A 23,776-nucleotide genomic window follows, 5' to 3' on the forward strand; every position below is an offset into this window, starting at 1 on the left:
AAACAAACAGGAAAGTTGAGCCTCTTTTTAAAAAAAGAATCACAAATGTCTTGAAGGGGGAATGTAAGATCATTGTTGGTAACTATTGTACCTCAGTGAATATCAGCACATGTCTAGAAGCCTCAGATCTATGGCAACATGGATGTAGAGCTCTGAGGAGCAAAGAGAAGGGTGGAATATTCCATTCCTTCACAGTAAGAAAGACAAACAGGCCAGGAGCTTTCCACCGAGTGCTAAGATCTACATATGGGTAAAGAAAGGCACTCCCATACTAAAATAGTCACATCTCAGAACAGAAATCTTAGTTTTTGAGCCTGTAACCAGAGAGTAATGCACATGCCATAGGCAGAACAAACAGGAAAGCAACATCCAATTCTGGTGTTTGCGGCTGTTGGTTTTTCAGTTTTGTTATTTTACCTTTTGCTCTAATTCTGTGACTTTGCAACTTTTCATATTATTCAGTTTCTCACATGAAGCACGAGAGTAGAACCAGACATTTTCAGGCACAGCATTAACAACTATCCTTTCATGTGGTGTATTTTGATGTTTACATTATCATCTTTCTGTTAGATCATTGTCACATCAGATGATGTGAAGTCAAACTTCATAATAAGGAAAAATATACCTATATAGACTAACTTGAGCCACTGTGAGTGGCTCAAGAGTGCATCTGCTTCATAATATCCCTGAACATATCAAGTGACAAAATCAAAAGTTCTGAAAGGAGGTTCTGACAATAACAACAACAAGCATTCAGTCTAATCCAGCACCAACTGCCTTTATACCAAAACGCTTCTCTCCACTAAAGAAAAGGAACAAATAATACAGACTCCTAAAATAAGGTTATCAAAATGTGGTTTGTATTTTATGTTGCTCCATGAATCTGACTGCCCTTCTACCAGAGGCTACAAAAAGAAAAATGTGAGGAATTCTTCAGTGGGCCTCATGTAATAAGTCCTCAATTAAATCTATAGGAAAATGAAGGCAGAATTCAGGTTTGTACAAATGAAAAATGAACTGTAAATGTCAAAAGTTTCATCTATTACTAGAAAACAATTTGTTTGGATTTTGCTCCTCTGGAAAAGATCGAACATCTATGGAAATGTTTTAGATATGTGTGTCTTGGTCATCACCAGCATATACCCGTGGTATTTTACCTTTCAATCAAGGGTTACACTTTTCTATGCTGAAGCCAACAAGATTAATGTAAAGGCCATGCACATCAACAGTTACAGCTTTCCAGGGCTGGCACGTTTTACTACTGAAAGTTGTGTGTTGGTTTTTGTTCTGTTTTGTTTTCACATCTGATTTTAGCATACATTAGATCTTTGTACTCCCTGGGAGTCATTTTCATCGATCAAAGGAATGGGGATTTCTTGAGAATTTTTGTATGCACATGTTAATTATCTGCTGATCCATGTGTCTGCTGCAGACACATGCTGAAAATCACTTTAAAATTTCCTTTGATTAAAAAAAAAAATCACAGCCATTGCTCAAAATTCCATTTTTTCTGGATGGATAAGCTTGATCTTCTCCATGCAGTTTAACAGAGCTTCAGTATTTACAAAGATGACAAACCACCATCATGCCAACAGAGCAAAATATCTTTTAAACCATCTCTGAATTTCAGTGGGTTTAGAAGAGGCTTGAAAAGAATTTCTGTGCAGGAATGCAGGTTCTGAAGAGCTGTGATCTATTCAGCATGCCTATAAGGGAATACATTTCAGTCTCTCTGTTGTATTGAAAATACAATACCTTAGACATGTTTGCATCCACATGTATCTGTGTAAGTAGATAACCTTGGTGGAAAGGCGGAGATCATTTAAAGCAATGCCACAAAATTCGCTCTGCCATTATTACTCACAGGTCTGCTTTGCTATGAGAATTCTTTGTGACTCAAAAATGCATCAATCCAGTGTAACAGTATATCTTCTTCGTTGCTATCCCTTTTTATGACTCAGCTGCTGGATTCTTCCATGTGAAAATTCTGAGCCATTCTCCATTGCTGTCAGTCACTTCATGGAGAAAAGCAGCTAAAGCAGAGGGTGCTATTTTCCACCCTTTTTGGGCCATTAGCACAAGCAAGTTGACCAATGCAGTAAGGCAAGTGATTATTTCATAGCAGTAGCATCAGTTATGTTCCCACAGAATCAACCAGCATAAGAGATCTTGGTTTGCTTTGACTGCCCCTATTTCTTATGAAGTGAGAATCTGAAAGATGAAGTGCTACAGTGCCTGTGAACCACAGAATCATGGAATCATAGAATGGTCTGGGTTGAAAAGGACCACATTATCTTGTTTCATTCCCCTCTGCTATGTTCAGGGTCTCCAACCACTAGACCAGGCTGCCCAGAAACAAGCTGTGATTGCAGCACCATTCAGCAGCAAAACAAGTGTCACTTGTGAATCCATCCTCAGACCAACACCACTGCAGAACAGCCCATATTCCATTCACAACAGACGGGTGCCCACATCGCACAGTGCTCAAATAGCAGAACCTTTCACAAACATTTGGGCAGTGAATCAGTTGCACAGGGACCACATCAGCAGTCTCCCAGATGTCTTCAGAAAAATGTGGCAATGTGTTGTAATCCAACAAGATTAAACTCCACTGCTTTATGACTAAATAACTCAAGTTCTGTCCTCAGGACTTTGAATTATATATTTATATATATATTTTTGTTTTGTTTTGTTTTTCAAAGGAAAGGAAACTAATTTTGAGGTTCCAAGCAAATGACCTGCAAAAGGAGGATGGTGGCTTGTTTTGCATCCAAAGAACCCATAGTTAAATCATGTAACTATTTCAAACAAATACTTTCAGAGATCTCAGGGAAATACTGACTACCTGTCAAGAATAAGTAGAAATCCCTTCAGACCTTGTTTTGGACAGGAGGCTGCGTTAACCACCTGTCTCTACATATGTCTGTAGGGACATGTGGGACCAGATCAGTATGACCTCCATGTTCTTTTAGATTTATTTTAACAGGCAATATGTTATGCTAAAACAAAACGGTCCCTGTGGCATCATCCATCAAAGAGAATAGCTGCAGCATAAAGAGTAGGCCTTTGTGGGGGAAAACATGTTTCTTTTCAAAGTTGTCAATGTTTTTGAGTTTTTGCTAAAATAACATTTAGAGTTTTCTCTGGGTAATAGTTGGGTGCAATTAGAAAGAGCAATTAGACAGAATTAAAACAGGATTTGGACGAGAAGTTTAATCACAACTGGCATGGAAAGAAAACCGGAAATGATTCCATTCTTCCCATTAAGACAGACTTAAGAATCTCCTAGTTTTAGATTTCTTATCATACCTTATGAACAAAGAGACTTATTAAGGTTTTGGTGACATCTAAACTAGGTTTGTAGGACATTTTGGGGTATCCTTTATCTGTGTCTTTCGGGCACATTCTGTATCAGATCTGTTATATAGTATCATGTTATGATAAAAGGATTTACACCTCAGCCAGACACAACTTGCCTCTACAGAGCACTCTAATGAGAGTTCAGACACTAGCAAACCCATACTAATGAACTCATTTTTATTACAGTTATAACCAAGTGCACCATACAATGTTATCGTAGAATAAATATGTTCTTAAAGGTTCAAGTACTCTACTATTTTCAAAGTTAACTCTAATACTGATAATTTTATTTTAATATTACTAGTGTCAAATAATTTGTCATCCAAAGACTAAGAAATGCAATAAGGCTTATTATAAATATGTGCAGTAACACTGTTAATGTGGATAAAATTAGGCATATACAACAGTTGTTCAAATTAAATGTATTAATTTTTAGCAGGTCAGACAGAGCATATTGAGCACAAATAAGTGCAGTTTTAACATACTGATTTACTTTTGCTGTTTTCATTTTGCCAACAGAACAAAATAAATCCTGCAAAAAATAAGAAAATACTTACTTGGGTGACTCTCCTCTGATTACAGAAATGTTGGTGATAGTTCCATCTCATAAAGATTGTTTACCTTTTTATGGCCAACAAAAGTGTAGTAACTTGTAAGAAAAACAACTTTCATATATTCACATATGTATATATCTCAAAATTCACAAACATCTCACCACAAAGAAAGCTGGAAGTCAAGCCTACCAAGGAATTCCTATGGGTGTTAGAAATCTCACAAAACCCCCAAAAACGTAAAGTGGCAAAAGTGTAAAAAGGAAGAGTCAAATATCAAGGAAAAAATAATAATAATACTAAATGTTGACCCATTTTACAGCTGAGCATACATATCCAAGTAATCAGTGTTGCCAGTTCTTGGGAAATTTCAGTCTTTTAGGAATTCCAATTAAAATTAAAAGGAATAATTTTGAGACTTTAGAAAAATCCTTTAGAAAAAATGTTTGTGATTGTTCTTCTCATTTGTGACATTTTCACTCTTCTTAAATTGTCCTATAGGATTCTGACAGGGGAGATTCAGGCTGGACATTAGGAAATATTACTTCTCGGAAAGGGTGGTCAGGCACTGGAATCCACTGCCCAGGGAGGTAGTGGAGTCGCCGACCATGGGGGTGTTCAAGAAACATTTGGATGTTGTGATGAGGGATATGATTTAGCTGGGAAGTATTTGTGATGGTTGGACTGGATGATCTTCTAGGTCTTTTCCAACCTTGACAATTCTGATTCTGTGACACTGCAATGGCTATACAGCTGCATTTGTTTTCTGTTACATCTTTCTTATTAAATTAAAGTGTGGAAATGACATTGAGAGCTCATCTCTTCCATTCCTCCATCCTCAAGCGACTACCTTGAAACTAAACCCTTTATCACAAATATTATTCTGCATGTTAAATCTCTAATAACTGAAACTCCACATCAGCCATCAAAATCTAAGCTGCACACATTCCTTACTGTTGGGGACCTTTTTCCCCTAATGTCAAACCTAAAACACCTTGACTGCAATTAAATCTTTTATTTCTTTTTCTGTATAAAGCTGTAGCAGAAAAGCATTTATTTGTGTTCATCATTTACATGCTGAAGTCTCAGTCTTACCATCTTGGAACTAATCAGTACTTGACAGCAATGAAACAGTCTTCACTACCAGCTAACAAATGAAATCTGTCCTGTTGTCTGAAAAACAAAACAAAACAAACATGTAAGCTTCACACTGCATGGAACCTCCAGGAAGATGAGTATAGCAGGACTCATGCTGCTTCATCTTTTCTGATCCTTCTTTCCTGAGCAGGAAAAGGACAGGAATAAAGTGACTGGATGAATAATACCATGAGAAGAAAACAGTTCGTCTTCTCTTCCAAGTCCAAGTGTTTCTCACCCACTTGTTACCAAAAATGTGTTTAGCATGTATGCCTTTCTTTGCTAAATCTTATTTATATGGACCTGAATTCAGCAGTCAGATCTGTTGTGTAACCATACAGGAGTAGGACAATGGCCATCATCTGTACTAGTAGCATCAGAAACTTGCAGAAATTCTCAGGTTTATGCAAAACTCTTGGTAAAATATGCAGTAATTAATAATATGCTTTGATAGCTTTGCGTACATCTATGTTTTAATGAGCACTGTAGTGTAGAAGGAAGAGGAACAGCAGTGTCTAGCCTCATTCAAGAGTTTTAGACCATGGCTAGAGATTGCCTGAATCACTTCTCAGCTGTGTTAAATTTAGAGGCTTGTGCAAGTATAAAAGACACTTAGAATGAACAACCCCTATGTGAACTGGATTACATTACACAAGTTTGCCTAAACACATATGCATACACAGAAAAGCTGAATATACAGGTGGAGTTATCAGAACATTCCTTATAATTTAATAAGTACAGCTTCTTAGTTCTAAACCAAGATCAACTGCCTTAATTCTTTGCTCCAAACTCAAATCAACTTCAGGGCTGCAAATAATTTCAAAAGGCTATATGGCATAGATTTTTTTGTGTGTACGCTCTCAAGGTACCTGAAACTGCATGTTCCTTTGAGGTAGGAATCATTTTTACCCTACCTATTTCTATAGCCTTTAGTCTCCAGATACTTATGCAGACATGAAGCAAAAGTTGTACTTTTAAAATAGTGAAGCTAAAACCATCATTTCAGCCCTTGAGGCTTGTTGCCGCTTTAAAGCCTGTGTTAACAGTAGAAGAACAGCTGTTTTAAAATACCTGCTTCAGCATCAGCTTCCTCCCAGTTGTTCTGTGTTAATCACATATATTCTAAACTGGTAGATTTGCCCCACAAATACTGATTCAATGAAAACTCACCCAAATTCTTATACATTTTAGAAGAATCTCTGGCTAATGTATACGGATATGCTGGGCATGTAGAGATAAATCAGCATGTAGAAACAGCAGCTTAATGAGCAAGAATCAGGGAAAGTGAGAAGCTCTATCACAAATTTTGGGCACAGGGAAATAGCAGCACTCTAGAAATAGTCTCAACAAAAAGTATTTGGTAAAACTAACTAATTAAATAAAACAAAAGGGGGAAAAATGAACAAAGAAGCAAAACAGAAGAACAGAAATACCTCAATAAATGTTATCTTCAAACTATGGCATTTCTGCAGGTGGGGTGATCTGTCAGGCATGAAAAGTCTATCATCGCACAACGTGTAGCTAATTGGCTATACATTAAAAGCTGTAGCACCACAGGGAACTGGACTGCTTTTATAGGTATGTAGCTGAATATATCTTCTGTTGCAGAAATAGTGATGTTTGGGAAATAAACATGATTTTGAAATAAATAAATCCAGTTATTTCAGAAGAAGATTTCAAATGTTTAATCTGAGTTAAAACGCCTTTTAGTTATTTACTCCAAGACTCTGAAAAACATGACAGAGATGAAAACAATGTCAATATCTGCATTGCATGTTTGATTTCACTTTTCACTTGATGTCCCTAAAAATCTATGAAGTTAATTGCTTTCCTGAGGCCACTTTCACTCTGGGAGTCCTCAGTCAGAAGGCATTTAGAGAGACCTGTCCATTCTTGGTATGCATTATGCCCTCCAGTACACAGCAGATCACATAAGAATAAAGTCAGAAAGACAGCAGTGAACACCCCTTGCCAGCTGAGCAGAAGGCCCTTCTGGGTCAGAACTGATGCCTCATTTCAAAGCAAAGACACACAGATAAGCTTAAATCATCACGGTTAATTAATTTGCCTATAGTAATGAAAATTTTTCTCACTGCTGATGGAGTTATCCCACTTTAACTAAGCAGCTAAATCCCTGTCAGTGAAGGAATTTCAAACCAGGTATCATATTTCTCATGTTTGTTCCATGACCCATAGAGAGGATATTTGCAGAAATAACTTAAAATTCGGCAGAGCTGAGCAGTACCACCAGAAAAAGAAACCAAAACCATTTGACTGCAGTGTAGCCATAAAGAGAGTGGTAAATACAGGGGCATTAGTTGCAGCACAACCAACTTCACATTCCTTGGCAAATTCAAGCAGGGCACAACACTGATCCCACCTGTCCATACAAATAGTTACTGCCAGTCTAGAGGATCTTGATAGGTGCTTCTTTGATGGGCTGGCTGAAAAACACCTTTTGGGACACAAAACACTCATTTATAGAATCAGTCTTTAGTGGAAGTTTGGAGTTCAGCAAAGTGACCTTTCTGATAAAATAAACTTTTAAATGGAAAAGCTGCTTAACAGTTATGCCATAGAGATTCATCCTTTTCCAGAGTATCTTTCCTAGAGGAAAAGTCAGGATTTAATGCTGCCACATCCTGGGGCGTCCCATGGTCTTCTAAAGAGTTCACTTCCATAACTCATCCTTAGAAAATTATCAGCTCTATCTGCCAAAGGTCTGTTACCATTGGTATTTTCTATATGACCCTTTGACATCATTAGCAGCAAATCCACTCTGTGATTTTTTTAAAGCTGAAGGACACTGCAACCTATCTCTCATTCCTGAACTGCATAAATTAAACCATTCCAATTAGTTATAAATTGTGTGAAAAGCAATTGACATTATATAGCATAATGTTTTCCATGCAAGTGTTGTATAATCCAAAAAGACATATAATATAAAATGCATTAATTTATAAGTACAAATTGAACACAAATCTATTCTACTTAGTAGAATGCAGAATATATACTGAACAATAAATATTCTAATTACCTTCACATTACTATATATTTTTGTTTGTTTGTTTGAGTTTTAAATTGCAGCATATTGTCTGGAAATGAGTATCTTTCCAGACTTATATTTGTATGTAATATATAGTATATATACATACACACACACACACATATATATATAGTATTTTTTAAGAAGTCCATAGAAGTTCAGTCAAAATGCTACTTTAAAACTTTGTATTTGATCTATTTGTTCCTGCAGTTGTAAATCTCCTAGTGCTAGTTTTAAATAGTAAGAGCACTTACTTCAGCAGACACGTTAGGGTGAACATAGTGCAGCCTAAATAAACTGTGTCTGGTGAGCCTTCATGATCTTTGTTGTCTCTGTAAGCTGGTGTTAATGATAAAGCTATTCCATAAGAAAAATCATGCTATCATCATTCTCCTAAATCTTTGTAAAATATCTGTACATGATATCTACATATCTATATGAATGCTCCGTCCATCAGGACAAAGGACTCAAATCCCTTAAAGATCATTGTGCAAATTTAGTTTTATGATTTGCTTAATACCCTGTGCCTCCACTTTTCCAAAATAAGGGAACATAGTTTTTGTTTGTTTGTTTGTTTTTCATTTTCTCTCTTTTTACTATTTTAAAATACATTTTGGGAACTGGAGTTCAATTTGCTTTGAGTTCTAGCACTGTGAAGTGTATTGATATGGAAATTTAAAACATTCATATTTCAATTAGCAGATCAGGAAATGGAAGTATGGTTCCTAAAGGAACAAGCAGAAAGATTGGTAAAAACTTAAACACATTACAGCTGAATTTAAAACTATATGTAAGAATTATTTCCTTTGGTAGCTCTCAAATGCTCTCCCAAGGAGCATAGTAGAATTTCTACTTATTTCAGTCCCATCATGGTGTACCTATGTAGGCTGTATAATGGCAACAGCTAAAAACAGTGGTCAATATAACAGTTAATAGAAACTACCTAACATTTGCTTTAGTAAGGACATTTCACATTATGCCTCACATCTTCAGCACAGAGAAGAGACCAGGCAGTCAAGAGGTAATATGAACTTCAGGCTGTCCACAGAACTAATTTTAGAAAGACAGGTAATAAAACAGATCCATGTAGATCATTAACTACACCTCACTCTAGAACTGACCGAATCACTGTCAGCTTTAGTAACCTTGGACACAGAAGATACTGTCACACTAACTAAGATTAATGAAAATACTGAACCTGAATGTGAAACAAACCAGAGTTTTCAAAACTAAAACATTTTATTGCTGAGGTGTTAAAATGCTAATAGTTTATTTTTATGCAATTAGCTTTTAAGAAGCATGGAAGATTTGATAGACACTTTGAGCAATTGCAGTAATAAGACAGCAGCATGGGCAGGATCTCTGGCACCAAGGCATACGCAGCTGTGCAGGAAATGTTATGCTATTATCCATTGCTGCAATTGTCTTTGACCTTATTTATTTTTTATTCTGACTTTAATTTGAGAACTCTCTGCCCTCATTTTCCAGACGGCTTCATATTACATGAGTGGAAATTAGAACTTAAAAAAAAAACAAAAACAAACCATTTGTTTTAATGTTGTCAAATTACATTTCATTTTGGCTGTTTTAAAGTGTTAAAACACCTTTCTGTACTCTGCACAATGAAGAATGAGATAATCTTTACCTTCAAGAAGCAGGTGTACAGGGCTGAAATAGGCAGTTTCCAGCAGGTGAATGAAGCCGATCCTTCCCCTCTACTCAGCTATAATAAGCCCACAACTGGAATGCTGTGTCCAACTCTGACCATCCCCACCAAGTATCCAGTAGAAAGAGACATGGGCAATACTGTAAAGAGTCCAGCAAAGGGCCACAACTGTGGGTAGGGGAATGGAGAAGCTTTCCCATAAAGAAAGGCTGAGGGAGCTGAGGATGTTTTCCCTGGAGATGGCTCGGGGGGAATCTCATCAAGGTGTATAAAATACCTGAAGGAAGAGTGCAAAGAGGATGGAGCCAGGCTCTTTGCAGTGATGTCCGGACCTGGGACAAGAGACAACAGATACAAAATGGAGGACAGGAGGTCCCCTCTGAATATGAGGAATAACTACTGTGCTACGCAGGTGGCTGGGCACTGGCACAGACGGCCCAGAGATTGTGGATCTCCTCTTTGGAGACCATCTGACCTGGACATGAGTCTGGACACCCTGCTCTGTGGGTCCCTTCCTGGGCAGGGGTTGGGCGAGGTGAACCTTCTCTTGGCCATTCTTTGACCTTGTGACACCACTATCATGTTCTATAGAATCATAGAATCATAGAATCATTAGGTTGGAAAGGACCTACAACATCATCTAGTCCAATTGTCCTCCCATTACCATTGTTACCACAAGACACTAAACCATATTTCATAGTTCCTCATCCAGATGCCTGTTGAACACTGCCAGGAACAGCGACTCCAGCACCTCCCTGGGCAGCCATTCCAGTGCCTGACCACTCTCTGAGAGAAAAAGTTTTTCCTTATGTCTAATCTAAATCTCCCCTGGTACAACTTGTGGCCATTTCCTTGGGTCCTGTTTGTTGCCTGGCAGAAGAGGCCAAGCCCCTCCTCATCACAACCTCTGTTCAGAAAGTTGTAGAGTGCAATGAGGTCTCCCCTGACCCTTCTCCAGACTAAACAATCCCAGCTCCCTGAGCCGCTCCTCGTAAGACTTGTGCTCCAGACCCCTCAGCAGTTTTGTTGTCCTTTTCTGGACACATTCCAAGGCCTTGATGTCTTTCTTGTAGTGAGGAACCCAAAACTGAACACAATACTTGAGGTGTGGCCTCACCAGGGCTGAGTACAGAGGGATGATCACGTCTCTGCTCCTGCTGGCCACAGTATTTCTAATGCAGGCCAGGATGCTGTTGGCGTTCTTGGCCACCTGGGCACATTGTTGGCTCATGTTCAGCCGAGCATCAACCAACACTCCCAGGTCCATTTCCTCTTCACATTCATCCAGCTGCTCAACCCCAAGCCTAAAGCACTGCATGTGGTTATTGTGGCCAAAGTGCAGTACCCAGCACTTGGTCTTGTTGAACCTCATCCCATTAACCTCAGCCCAGCAATCCAGCTTATCTAGATACCTCTGAAGGGCCTCCCTACCCTCAGGCAGATCAACACCACCTCCCAACTTGGTGTCATATATTTCCAGCAGTTCAATATGAACCTCCATTCACCATACCTAAAGCTCTCAGAATCAACAAGAAACCCTGCTCAGTGTCCAAGAAACAGGGCTAATCTCATGCAGAGTAAAATGTAATATCTGAAATAAACATATTCAAGAAAACAACACTTAAAATGTATATCTACTTTTCTTCCTCCAGTCAGTTGTTATAAAAAAGCTTTAGCTATTTACACTGCTGAAACCCTCTTTCAGAGATAAACGTTTCCATTAAAAGTTAGGATCATTTTCTTACTCAACCAACAGTGCAACCAAAACCTATATTTTTTCACCTGGGAACACCTGCTGACAAATACTGTTTGCCAGTATTTTCAGAAGAAATAAGCATTTGTAGGAAGACATAAACAACCAAGAAGTAAATTAGATTATCTCATGAAGTTGAACTGAAAAGCTCATCTTTAAGTTTCATCAGCATCTTAACTGCAGCCAACAAACTCACTCCATAATCATCATCCAAAAGAAGTACTGTGGAGTAGCTTCTTTAATTTCACTTTCTTCTGGAATATGTACATTATGGGCTACTCAGTTTCATCACTGCAAATATGGGAAGTCATAGAAAAAGCTGAAAATTTAGATTGCTAGTAAAGTTCTTGGGCAATCCATCTGTAGTTCTACCTTTTTTTCCTGCATAAATCTACTCATTACTGTAATGGTTGTTTTATGTTGTTGGTTTCTTTTGTGTGTGGGGGTAAAGTTAGAAGATTTCACTGAGAAGAAAAATAGAAGTACCAGAAGCAACGGGAAAAAAAAAACAAAAACAAAAACAAAAAATGCCTCTCACTTAGCACAGGTCTTAATTTTACTTTCTACATGAACTGCTTCCAAAATGCATCATCATCTCCTGGTTTGGACACACATTATCTCTCTAATTCTGAGTTCCTCCAGCGCTGGTATTCAAACATCAGATTTTAAGGCTACTTCAAGGAAGTCTACATGCCAGTCTGTAAACTAATTCTGGGGTGTCCACAGCATAGATAGAAAAGTCATGCCAATTGTGAAGTAAAGGGTTAGCCTAAGAACTACTGCTGCAAAATGGAAGTTCAGAAAAAACACAGAGATGCAAGTACACACACACAGATCTGGACTAGTATTTAAGACTTTTTTTTCCCCAGAAACTGGGAAAATGCTGTTGCCCTCTCCCTGCCCATTTCAGGTATTTGCTTTTCACCTAAGTGTTACCTGTTGCAGTTTATTTCACCATATCCTTGCAGAGGCTTTACCTGTTCACAGCAGAAACATCAGGACAAAAAAATGAGCTCAACTTATATGGACTGCAAAATGAATAAGCTGAGCCATTAGAAAAGCACTCTTAACCCTTATCTGAGTCACTGATGAAGATGTTGAACAAGCCCAGACCCAGACCTGACCTCTAGCGGACACTGATAGTTACAGGTCTCCAAACAGACTGCGCCACTGATGACAACACTGCCAGTTGCCAGTTCTCATTACACCTCTCTGCTCATCTTCCTAAGCTTATGTACAAATATGTTAGAGAAGACACTGTCAGAAGCCTTGCTGAAGTCAAGGCACACAGCAAGGAACACTGCTCTCTCCTCATCTACCAAGTCAGTCATAGCATCATAGAAGGCTGCCAGGTTGGTCAAGTGTGATTTCCTCTTGGTGAATCTATACTGAATGTTCCTGATAAACTTGTTCTTTGCCATTTTCTTGGAAATGACATGAAGAACAAGCTGTTCCATCAACTTACCAGGGACAGACATGAGGCTGACGGGCCTATAGTTTCCAGACTCCTTATATTTCCTTTTTGAAAGACTAGAACAATGCTGGCTTTTCTCCCATCCTCAGGCACCTCTCCCATTCTCCATGACCTGTCAAAGATGATAGCGTTTGGTTCGGCAGCCACTTCTGCTGGCTCCCTTGAGATGGCTCACTTTCTGGGTCATGTTATGGGAGGTAGATAAGCAACATTTGTCACTATGCTACTTGGCTTGGCACATTCTCCTGTCAGTCACAATGTTGTAAGCCTGGCCAATTTGGGCCCCATCCCCTTCATTTTAAAGCGCACCTCACTAGTTTGGGGCAGCCTGTTGCCAGAGATTGCCCTGCCTCTCCTAGACAGGGGAATCCTATGCCTCTCTATAGAAAGTAAGTTCCACTGTCATAAAAAGCAAAACCCTTGAACCAGCGCTAGCTACGGAGCCAGGGATTGATGTGCCTTATGCATCTATTCCTGGTTTCCCTCCTTCCTTAAGCACAACGTGGACAGTAAATACTTCCTGCATTTGCATTTCACTCCTGTATGTTACAGACTCCCTGAATTATTCTACTGTTAAAAAACAACATTCACCAGTGCAAACAGGCATAAGAGCTTTTTTTTAACCTAATCCCTTGTGAATATCCGCAATACAACCTTCCTTTATCAGTCTACAGGGCAGAACAAGCGTCTCATCTTTCATCTCCAAACTTGAATATTTTTGAGGGTAACTGCTGCACCCTCAGCTTCCACAACGTCACCAGCAGAGCAAGCAGCTCTGGGTAATGGTCTATTTATAATGCTTGAGAATGAACCTGTAGCAGAACCCTCTTAACAGGAATTAACAGCTAAGTAAACCGTGCAAAAAGGTAACGAGGTCACGTGCCTGTCATGTAAGACAGAGAGACAGAGTCCGGAGTTGCTGCTCTATGTATCAGCTCTACGGTGAAAAAGAAACACTCCCCAAACTTGCAGTAAGACCTGAGAAATCTACTTGTAACGGATTACAAAAAGTAGAAGCAGAAAAGACTGTTTAACAGCAAGAAGTTTTAATAGCAGCATTTTAAAAAGAAAATATTAAATATTTTTGTGAATGTTGATGGTCTGTGTGTATTGCTCCCTCTAGTGTAAAAATACAAAAATCACAACAAACATTGCAAAATCCACTGCATTTGGTAACAAATACAAACTTTTTTTTTTTCTTTTTAGAAAAAGAAAGTTATTACACCCTTTCCCCCCCCTAAATATTTATAACATGATTTCTCACATATTAATACAAGAGAGGACAAATTAACTTTGTTTTAGCTTCTGATCCTGGATTCTCACTCTTTATTAGCCGGGGATGTTCACACCAGAATTGACAAGTGAATATACAGATCCACACCCTGCTTTTACTGCTGTGACGCTGCATGAGATAACAGTAGGATACCTTTAGGTAACGTGTTGTTCCCTCCTTTTACCTCCACTGGAATACTAAATTCTACTCCATGATTACTTCGGTTACTAATGGTCAAGAGCAAGGTCTAAAACATAGTGAAACACATCCTCAGATACATGCGTATTTATTTGACTATTGAGATAGGCCATAAAATTAGGAAACAAAGCAATTTTGGAGATCAATCTTCCTTTCCTAAATAAGCATGCATTTCCTTAAAACACATCACTGACGAGCAACAAGTCTGAGAAATCATTTTACATTTGAATCCAACCTGAATAACCACTGGATAATACTTTACTTTGGCATAGTGTAGGAAAAGCTGTAGCCACTGCTGCAACCTGAGGTCTGGGACAGTTTCCATCAAATGCACAGAAGAAAAAAAATTAGAGCCTTCCATGCCCATTTCAGCAAACGAATACACAGAGCAGTCTGTACAGGTATTCTCTCAAAATCAATAAAAAGGTATCTTCTCCAAGAACTAACAGGAGATGCCTCTGCATGTATAACTTATTAAGTGGGAATTTATACTTCAAAGGTATCAAAGTTCTACCCACATGAAATTATCGTCTTCCTATCATGAACTCCAATTAATTTTCCAAGGTCTGAAATACCCCCAGAACACATTTTCTCTTCCTGCCAATCATTATCCCGTTTCACACACACTGATCTGGCAGCCCATGTCTGAAACATGACCTGGCACAGGCTACTGCTGAAGGCTCTCTTAAAAAGCAACCCTAGAAGATCACAAGAGGTCTACTGTCTCAATATCATGAAAGTTAAGCTCAATTCCCATCAAACATAAGCACAGCGAAATGACAGATCCTCAAAGTCATTACACAGAAGTACTAATTAAAACAAATGACCAAATTTTCATTTTAGTTCTCTACCTGACGTGCCAATCGTTTCTGTCACAGCAGAACACCTGCCATCACTATTTCCCCTGAAGCAAAGTTTACTGTCAAGACCGGGAGAACTGTTTGCTCAATCATTTGTGAAACTTATCCAACTGAACTCTGCAATTACCGTAGTCCATTACAGGCAATTGCTCTCAGTTAGTAGGGCATAACTAGAATACCTAGCACACAGAGGGCTCAGTGAGGATGGCACTGTGTGCTGCAGCAAGAAAGCAAGGTTCTGGAACTAGCACCTCTTTAACAACTCAGTCATGGATTAAGAGAATGGGCTCTACAGCAAAATTTCAGGGGCCAAATTCAGGACAAAATTAACAGTTGAGAAAGAAATTTTATTTCAAGCTTCTAAGGGGGTATTACAAACAATAGAGAATAAAAACATTAAAAACTATTTATAAAGTAACTGTCCCTTTAAAATAAAGACTCAAGCAGGTTTAACAATGAAGTATGCTATCCATGAAGTTTTAAAAAAAGGTTTAAAAAGTATTGGTTTTGCTGTATTTGCTAATCCTTTATAAAAAAAAGCTGGGCATAAATACTTCGTGCATTCATATGCATTATTTGGTGTTTCATATTATATAACTTGGTACAGTATTTAAGATATCACTGCAAAAGAGTTCAAACAGTGCATTTATAAATAATGGAGTCATTATAAATCACATTGCAAACATACCTTGCCATTTTCATTGTTACAAATTCTGTATTCTCAGTGAAGGTAGGAATAAAGTAGCTACAACAATCAATATCTTGACTTTATTATTATTTTTTTTTTAATATAAAAATGCAATTCTGGAAACCCCCCTCCTTCTTCCCCCTGCCCAAACATAATGCTTTACTTCTTAAAAATAAAAATAAAGTACTAATTCTATATACATCACATGTACCATACAAAAATGTATCCAAAGTTTCTATTGCTACCAAAGTGTTCTAAATTAAAAGTTACATAAATCCCCTCCGTGGAAACAGAAGATTACAAGTTACAAAAAAATCAAATTACACACAAACCATCAAGTTATTTTATACAATTTCCAATACATTTTTTTTTCTCCCAAAGCAAGTTGTCTTCTCATGTGCCTGTATAAAAATGCATATCAATATATTTGTCAATTTTATTTTTCATTATAAAGCAAATTAATACATTTTCTACAATAAATAAAACACAGGGAGGCACATATATCAATAAAATAAAATCAATGGGAGATAAATGGGATATGGTTTTGAAAGAAATAATGTGCTTGCAGGCTTTAAGCCAGATTTGTTTAAAACAAAAACAATCTTAAGCTATTTGGGCAACTATGGAGTGTTTTTGGTGATTTGCAAGTGATGTACATAGTAGATTTTCTTTTTTTTCCTTGATGCCTTTCTCACAAAGTACCCTCCAAAATAATGCAACTTCCTTTCTTAAAATACATATTTCTAATTGTAAATTTACATCAATCTTAAAATATGTGGTACTTTGTGCAAAGAGCAATGATTTACACAAACATTCAGAAGTCTTTTTTCAGAAGCTACAGACCAAGGAAGAAATGATACAAGCAGCACCATATCGTATATGATTTAGGCAAACATATATTTGATGTAATTTTGATATTAGGCTTTACAATTCACTAAACACCTTAAGCTGGAAGATGGTGCTTAGGTAACTTAAACTTAAAAAGAAAGAAGAAAAAGCATGGAAACAAAAACCAACTCCCTCCCCAGCAAAATTATAAAAGAAATTAAAGAGCTATCTAAAATCAGAATAAGTTAAGTGTTGAATATACAGTTATGTACAATTATGCACACTATGAACAAGATGTTTTAACATGTTTAGTGGACAATCCTCCAAACTATAATAAGATAAAATCATTTGTCAATATGGCAATGGTGATTTAGAAGAATTGCTCAACAATTTCAAGTTTGCAGAACTCAGCCACTGAATCAACAATTAAGGGGTTGTATCTTCAATACATTCTTTCAGACAAAGAGGTTTATAAGTAGAGTTCAAGTCTGTGTGGTACTTTTCATGCCTTGGTAGAATCTGTTAGTCAATATCACTGAAGTCACTGACTGGTTCTCCATGTACTCTACTCAGGTGGTTCATAGCACGATCAAAAGCAATCCTTACTGCTTTTCGAATGCTTGAGTTGCGACCTTCCATCATTTTTAACTTGTCTATGGTCTCATCTATCCCAAGGGGAACCATTTTGGATTTGGGAAGCCACTGCCTATAAGAAAGGGCAAAATAAATAAGTTAAATGTAAAATAACAACATAAAGTTTGTACAGAACTGCAAAGCCTGCTATATCATGTTTCCCATTAGTGGGTCACATTTGCCATCTTAAATAAAGTAGTAAAATTCCTTTTATGTTATTATTTGTTTTAAATATTTTTAAAATACATAATATTAAGAAAGTACCTTCCATGAAACAAAGAATACATTCTAATTCAACAGATAATGTATTATTTAGTGACAAGTATCAACTGACTGAAATTGGCATGAAATATTTATGCAAGTTAATTTAGAATCACACAGTCACAGCATATCCCAAGCTGAAAGGGAACAAAAAGGATCATGGAGTCCAGCTCCTGGCTCCACACAAGACCACCCAAAAATAAAACCCCTAAGTCTGAAATTATTATCCAGATGCTTCTTGAACTCTGACAGCCTGGGACCATGACCACTGCTCTGGGGGGCTCATTCCAGTGCCCAATCATGCTCTGGTGAAGAGCCTTTTCCTAGTAGTTAACCTGACCCTCCCCTGTTGCAGCTCCACACTGTTTGCTCAGGTCCTGCTGCTGTCACCAGAAAGCAGAGATGAGTGCTGCATTTTCACACTCCTCATGATGAAGCTATAAGGTCACCATGAGGACACTTCTCAGTCACCTTTTCTCTGGGCTGGAAAAACCAAGGGACTGCAGCTGCTCCTCACACATCCTGCCCTCTAGACAATTTATCTTCACAGCTCTCCTTTGAATGCTCCCCAATAGTTTTGTGTCCTTACACTGTGGTGCCCAAACTTGAACAAAGAACTCAAGGAGAGGCTGCCCAAGTACAGTGCAGAACATGACAATCCCCGCTCCCTGCTGGCCTGGTACATTCCTGGGTTCATTATCAGCACCAGCTTGTATATGAAACCTGAAGATTATTTAACATTTTCTATTATTGCCTTCCAAATAGACCACAAATAAGTACCCTTCAGTATAATATGCCTTAGTCCAAGAACAAACTTAAGCACGAAATTTTAGCATTACAGTTGTTATAATCATGGGGAAACGTATCTTTAAGACAGCATCTTAATAATTTCTTACATTTAAGCTATAGAGTTAAAATTTTAAGCCACTGTATCAAGCAAAACATTTTAATAACATACCAACTTCTTTTATTGTCAAAAAACAGTACTAAGAATAGTTTCTCATCTGATTTGGTCTGCATTTGTTCTCCAATCTTCAATACATCCAAAGGTGGCACCGGTATAGTAACACCATTGTGATGACCAGCAACACGAGGCATTTTAGGGTCAATAATCTGTAAAAGAGAAGAAAAGAGATTTCCTGCTTTTTAAAACTTCATTTTATGTGTAAAAGAAGAAATAAACCCAACCTGTGTAACATGTTCCAGTATGAATATTTATTTCTGCAAAAAGTAAGTTAATCACATAAAATCTCAATCAAGAACAGCTTTAAACAAGGGGGAAAAAAAACAAACAGAAAAAAAAGAAAAAAAAAGTAATTTTCAAATACTCTGTGTAAGCTATTTATTTATCAGAAAAGGCAACTCATTTTTCAGTGAACTGTACCGTGAGAATCACAAATGAAACTACTTTGTAAGTAATGCACAGCATTAACAATTGCTCAGCTGCCACCAAAAAAGGTGTCTGCTCCACCCACCTCCTGTCCAACTCCTATCATTTTTCCAGCTTCTGCATTAGTATCTACCTTAATTTACAATAAGCTGGTAATGGAAGTCAACAGAAAACTAATATTGTAGAGAGTTCGTGGAAATCACAAGAATCTTCTCTTGACTGAGGTTAAAACATCAATCAACTAATCACACAAAGAAACATCTGTGTTTACATAAAGGAGAGAAAAGGAACCTTGTGGCACCTCCTACTTATGATCAGTTTAGATCTAACATCAAAGTGAACCATTCAAGAAACAATCACAATATAAACACCTGATCCAAGTGTGCACTAATGGGTGAAATTCATGCTCAGAACCTCATCTCCACTAGTTTTAAATGACTGCATAACCACACTACATGATCTCCCCAGTATATTTATGTCAAAGCAGGTATATGATCATCTAGTTTATTGTATCAATAAGGACAGGCTGCACTGCTGGGCTGAGACCAATGGCATGAATCTCAATGAGACTAAGTGTCAGGCCCTACACTTTGGCCACAACAACCCCAGGCAACACTACAGGCTTGGGGCAGAGTGGTTAAAAGACTGTGTGGAAGAAATGGACCTGGGAGGTATTGGTTGACCCTCAGCTAAACATGAGACATCAGTGTGCCCAGATGGCACAAGAAGACCAATGGTATCCTGGCTTGTATCAGAAACGGCATAGCCAGCAGCAGCAGGGAGGTAATTATGCCTCTGTACTCAGCTCTGGTGAGACCACACCTCAAGTAATGGGGAGTGTCTCAAGAAACTGTGATTATTTAATTGGGAGAAGAGAAGGATCAGAAAAGACCTAATCGCTTTCTACAGCTACCTGAAAGGAGGCTGCAGAGAAGTGGGGATTAGCCTCTTCTCCCATGCATTAGTAGTAGGACTGGAGGGAATGGTCACAAATTGTGCCTGGGGAGGTTCAGGTTGGATATTAGGAAAAATTTCTTCTCTGAAAGAGTGATCAGGGGCTGAAACAGGCTGCCCAGGCAGGTGGTTGAGTCACCACTGCTGGAGATGTTCAAGAAACCTTTAGATGTTGTAATAAGGGAGATGTTTTAGAGGGGAAATATTGGTGGTAGGTGGACAGTTGGTCTAGGTGATCTTGAAGGTCTTTTCCAACCTTAGTTGAAAGTAATGAAGCCATAGGCTATTTCTATGGCACCAAATGCCCAAAGCCATTCAAATACTTCAGAAACAGTATTTTCTCTACAAGCTCTTCATTTAATCAGAACTGCATGTCTTTGTCCTACAACAAAGATAACAGCTCTAAATTTATGCATACAATTCACAACTGGATAAAATGATTCAATTTATACTATCAAGTACTTTGTTTCTTTAATAAGCTTCAGAAACAAAACAAATAGAATATTTTTATACTCATTTTGCAAGATGTCTGTCAAATGCTTAGTCAGCCAATCCTTTGAACAAAAATGTATACTGCAGTAACAAAGCCTAGTGAAATATGTATGGTAGTGGATACCATAAACAGTATTGCTATTTGTATCAGTACGTACTGACAGAAAACTCTGCACTCACCAGAGCTGGGTAAGAGGGATATCCACTGCATTTGGCCCATACTACTTTCAGAGGCTCAAGAACAGATGTTGCAGCATCAGTCGAAATCCACATACTGCTATGACCAACTTCTGAAAACAAATAATAATTACATGTAAGATTAGTATTTTAAAGAATGAAGCCTCAGACAAATCTTCTGCAGTTGTTTTCTAACCAATAAAACACTATAATTAGAAAACAAATGTATGCCAGCGACACTTTCTACAGAAACACCAATAAAAAAATTACCTATTACCTATTCCTCCTTTTTAAAATAAGCAGTGTTTATTATGACATCTGACACTCAAATATAGATTTTGACATTAAAAAACAGTGCTAAAGGAAAACAGCTTCAAAACTTGCAGGAGAAGTAGTAGCGGGGAAAAGATTCTTGAGCTGATCACTAAACAAAGAGGTCAGACATTCTCCACAGCATATTCTTGGTCAATTTTCAAACAAGCTTTCCATTCAATTATAGTTTATTTCAATTAATAACAGTAATAACATCCCAAGAAAATACTGTATTGGGAAGTTTAACCCTGGAGATTTGCTGTCCAGAAACAAACGTTATCAGAGTGCAATAACTCATAGTAACCTGCCACCACAACTTAAAGAAGATGCTAAGATATTTCTGAAGCTATAACTGTTACAAGTTCTATCACAACTATACATATCAAACGAGCAAAAGAACCAAACACAATTTCAAAAGATCATGGGGATGTTTGCTACCAGTTCATCAGGCTTGCTTTACAGATGAGACTTTTAATCACTAGATTCCACTATATACAACCATGGAAATGATGTATTTCTACTGTTCTTTCGTGGTGGTTGTTTTTTTTTTTAACTGAACTATGTAGCCTTGGAAGAAATAATACTAGATCTACTTACTGGCTTATTTACTTGTTCCTTTCTACATATTTTTAGAGAGGATTTTTCAGGATTTTTTTATTGTCTCAGTAAAAGCCACATCATTCTTCAGATATATCAATAAACATAAAATAAAAAGAATACATATAGTCATTCTTATCCTCCTAAGACTACAGAAACAATTTTAAACAGTTCAAAGACAAGGATGTCTCATTAAACATTTCCTCCCCTTGCATACTTTCTGCTTCTCACAGTATTTAAAAAACAACTGGTTGGCTTTTTTCCACGAGCATTCTCATAAAGAAGTTTACAGGTTGAACTTTTTAAGGATAGGTTGAGCAGAACACCCATTAGGTGTTAGCATCACAAGCTTCAAAACTTAAGATGCTTTTGCCTTCGAAAACTGAGCTAAGAACTTCAAAACTCAGCATCTGCACAACTTTCAGAAAGGAAGTTTTATTTTCTGTGGGGCAGTTACTAATGAATTTTGTTTTGAACCAAAAACTTCAACCTCAAATAAGAAGCCTTTTTTGACTGAAATATGAACATAGAAGTTAAGAGTGCACAGCACTGTAAGGTTGTTTTGTTTTTTTTTTTCCCCAAGGACAACAAAATGAATCATACTGGAAGAACAGAATAAAACCAAGAGAAAGATAAAAGCACTGGAAAGACGTGAAAAAGTCCTGGTTAAATTGAGAGGAGTTACAAGGTCAGAAACTAAAGACAGGTCTGCTAGACACAGCAAGCTTGATCCCCAGCATCAGTGTACGAACACTGTATTCTCCAAACAGCTCTCCTTACAGATGAGACAACTTGTATTTTGCAAAGCAATTAAAAACACGCACAAAAACAGAAGATATATTATCAAAACATAACACATTCTCTAAAATCTGGTTATTATGCTCTACACTCCTAAAAACTTCCACTTTATTCCAACTTCCCCTCCCCCCCCCCCCCCCCCCCCCAGAACCAAAGCAAACCATGTCTTACTCATCTGCCAATACAGAAACATATGGAGGAGTAAGCTCCAAATCATAAAGTTAAGGAAAAATGCAAACAGACCCACAAACAGTACTGCAGTTTGAGTCTTGCTTGTACTATTGGAGTAGCCTAAGTCACTTTAAATATCACTTTCTGATCAAAACCAACATCTTTTCTCTTTGAAGTTTTAAAAAAAGTTAAGTAAAAGTATTTTTCTGCTGTGCTATCAACATCATTTTCTGAACTCTCAGATGTTTTTCAGCAGAGAAAATAATATCAGTAAAACTAACAGACAAAACATGATTATAGAACATTATTAAAAGTACAATCGTTTATAGTTACCAGCTGCAATTCTTGCTGCTTTGGCATAGTTTCCATTTTCAATGCAAGATATCAATTCACTTCGATCCTCCAATGTGTGTCTTCGTATAAGCGCTGGTTTGCCTTTACCACACTTTGGTAGGCTGAAACTGTAGAAGTATTAATACTATTAGTCAATGAATTAACATAGCTCACTAACAACGAAGATAATAACAAGAATTTAAAATTATATAAGGGGAAAAAAAACATCATACCAGCAAACTAGTGAATTTCATGCAATAAAAATTAACATAAGAACTAAAATAAAGAAGTACTTTTACACATGTAACGCATTAGTTATCAGCAAAAGACAAACAGTATTCAACTGCACCTCAACTTTTGAGCATGTATAAGCTGCACCATGTAGGAGCAGCTGCTTCGCCTCCAGAGTTACAAAGGATACTGGCCAAATGAAACCTCTGCTCCAACAGTTCCACTAAACTGAAAATACAATTATTTTCTTGCTCTTTTCATTACAAATTCAAACTCTTCAATTGTGAGAGCAATATCTATGCACAAAGTGAGGAAGCTGTGCTCAAGAGTTTTTATTTCACATCTGAGTTTCCTTGAGATTGAAGAATGTGAACAGCAGTTAGAAACAACCTGTATCCCCAATATATCATGCACTAAATTCTCTTTTGTTCCTGAAAACGTTTGACACAAATGCAGTAAAACCAATCCTTTAAGCAATTCCATATGAAACATGAACAAATAAGTCTTAAAAAACAAACAAACTAACCACATGAGAAACTCCAAAAAACACTTTCATCCTATACAATTCTATGTCCTGTCCTACTGTAACAAAT

The 23,776-nt window shown here is 37.5% G+C and overlaps 1 protein-coding gene and 1 long non-coding RNA gene across 9 annotated transcripts in view; both read right to left on the bottom strand.

The window, feature by feature from the left end:
- Nucleotides 1–4,911: 4,911 nt before the first annotated feature.
- LOC107308260 lies at nucleotides 4,912–10,307 on the bottom strand. Its single transcript, XR_001552723.2, has 4 exons — nucleotides 10,236–10,307; nucleotides 10,038–10,092; nucleotides 9,740–9,900; nucleotides 4,912–5,084 (listed from the first exon to the last, which is right to left on the bottom strand). It is a non-coding gene; the product is annotated as an uncharacterized LOC107308260 (long non-coding RNA).
- A 3,709-nt stretch (nucleotides 10,308–14,016) lies between these two features.
- The window catches only part of BRD1 (bromodomain containing 1), a 64,371-nt gene continuing 54,611 nt past the window's right edge, over nucleotides 14,017–23,776 (bottom strand). For all 8 annotated transcript variants that reach the window (XM_032442567.1, XM_015852130.2, XM_015852094.2 and 5 more), the window contains 4 exons: nucleotides 22,953–23,080; nucleotides 20,745–20,854; nucleotides 18,687–18,841; nucleotides 14,017–17,540 (listed from right to left, as the gene is read on the bottom strand). In XM_032442567.1, coding sequence (XP_032298458.1) covers nucleotides 17,357–17,540; nucleotides 18,687–18,841; nucleotides 20,745–20,854; nucleotides 22,953–23,080 — 577 coding nt within the window. In that variant the 3' untranslated portion in view covers nucleotides 14,017–17,356. The remainder of the gene's footprint in view (nucleotides 17,541–18,686; nucleotides 18,842–20,744; nucleotides 20,855–22,952; nucleotides 23,081–23,776) is intronic.

This window comes from Coturnix japonica, chromosome 1 (genome assembly GCF_001577835.2).
Source record: "Coturnix japonica isolate 7356 chromosome 1, Coturnix japonica 2.1, whole genome shotgun sequence".
Taxonomy (NCBI): domain Eukaryota; kingdom Metazoa; phylum Chordata; class Aves; order Galliformes; family Phasianidae; genus Coturnix; species Coturnix japonica.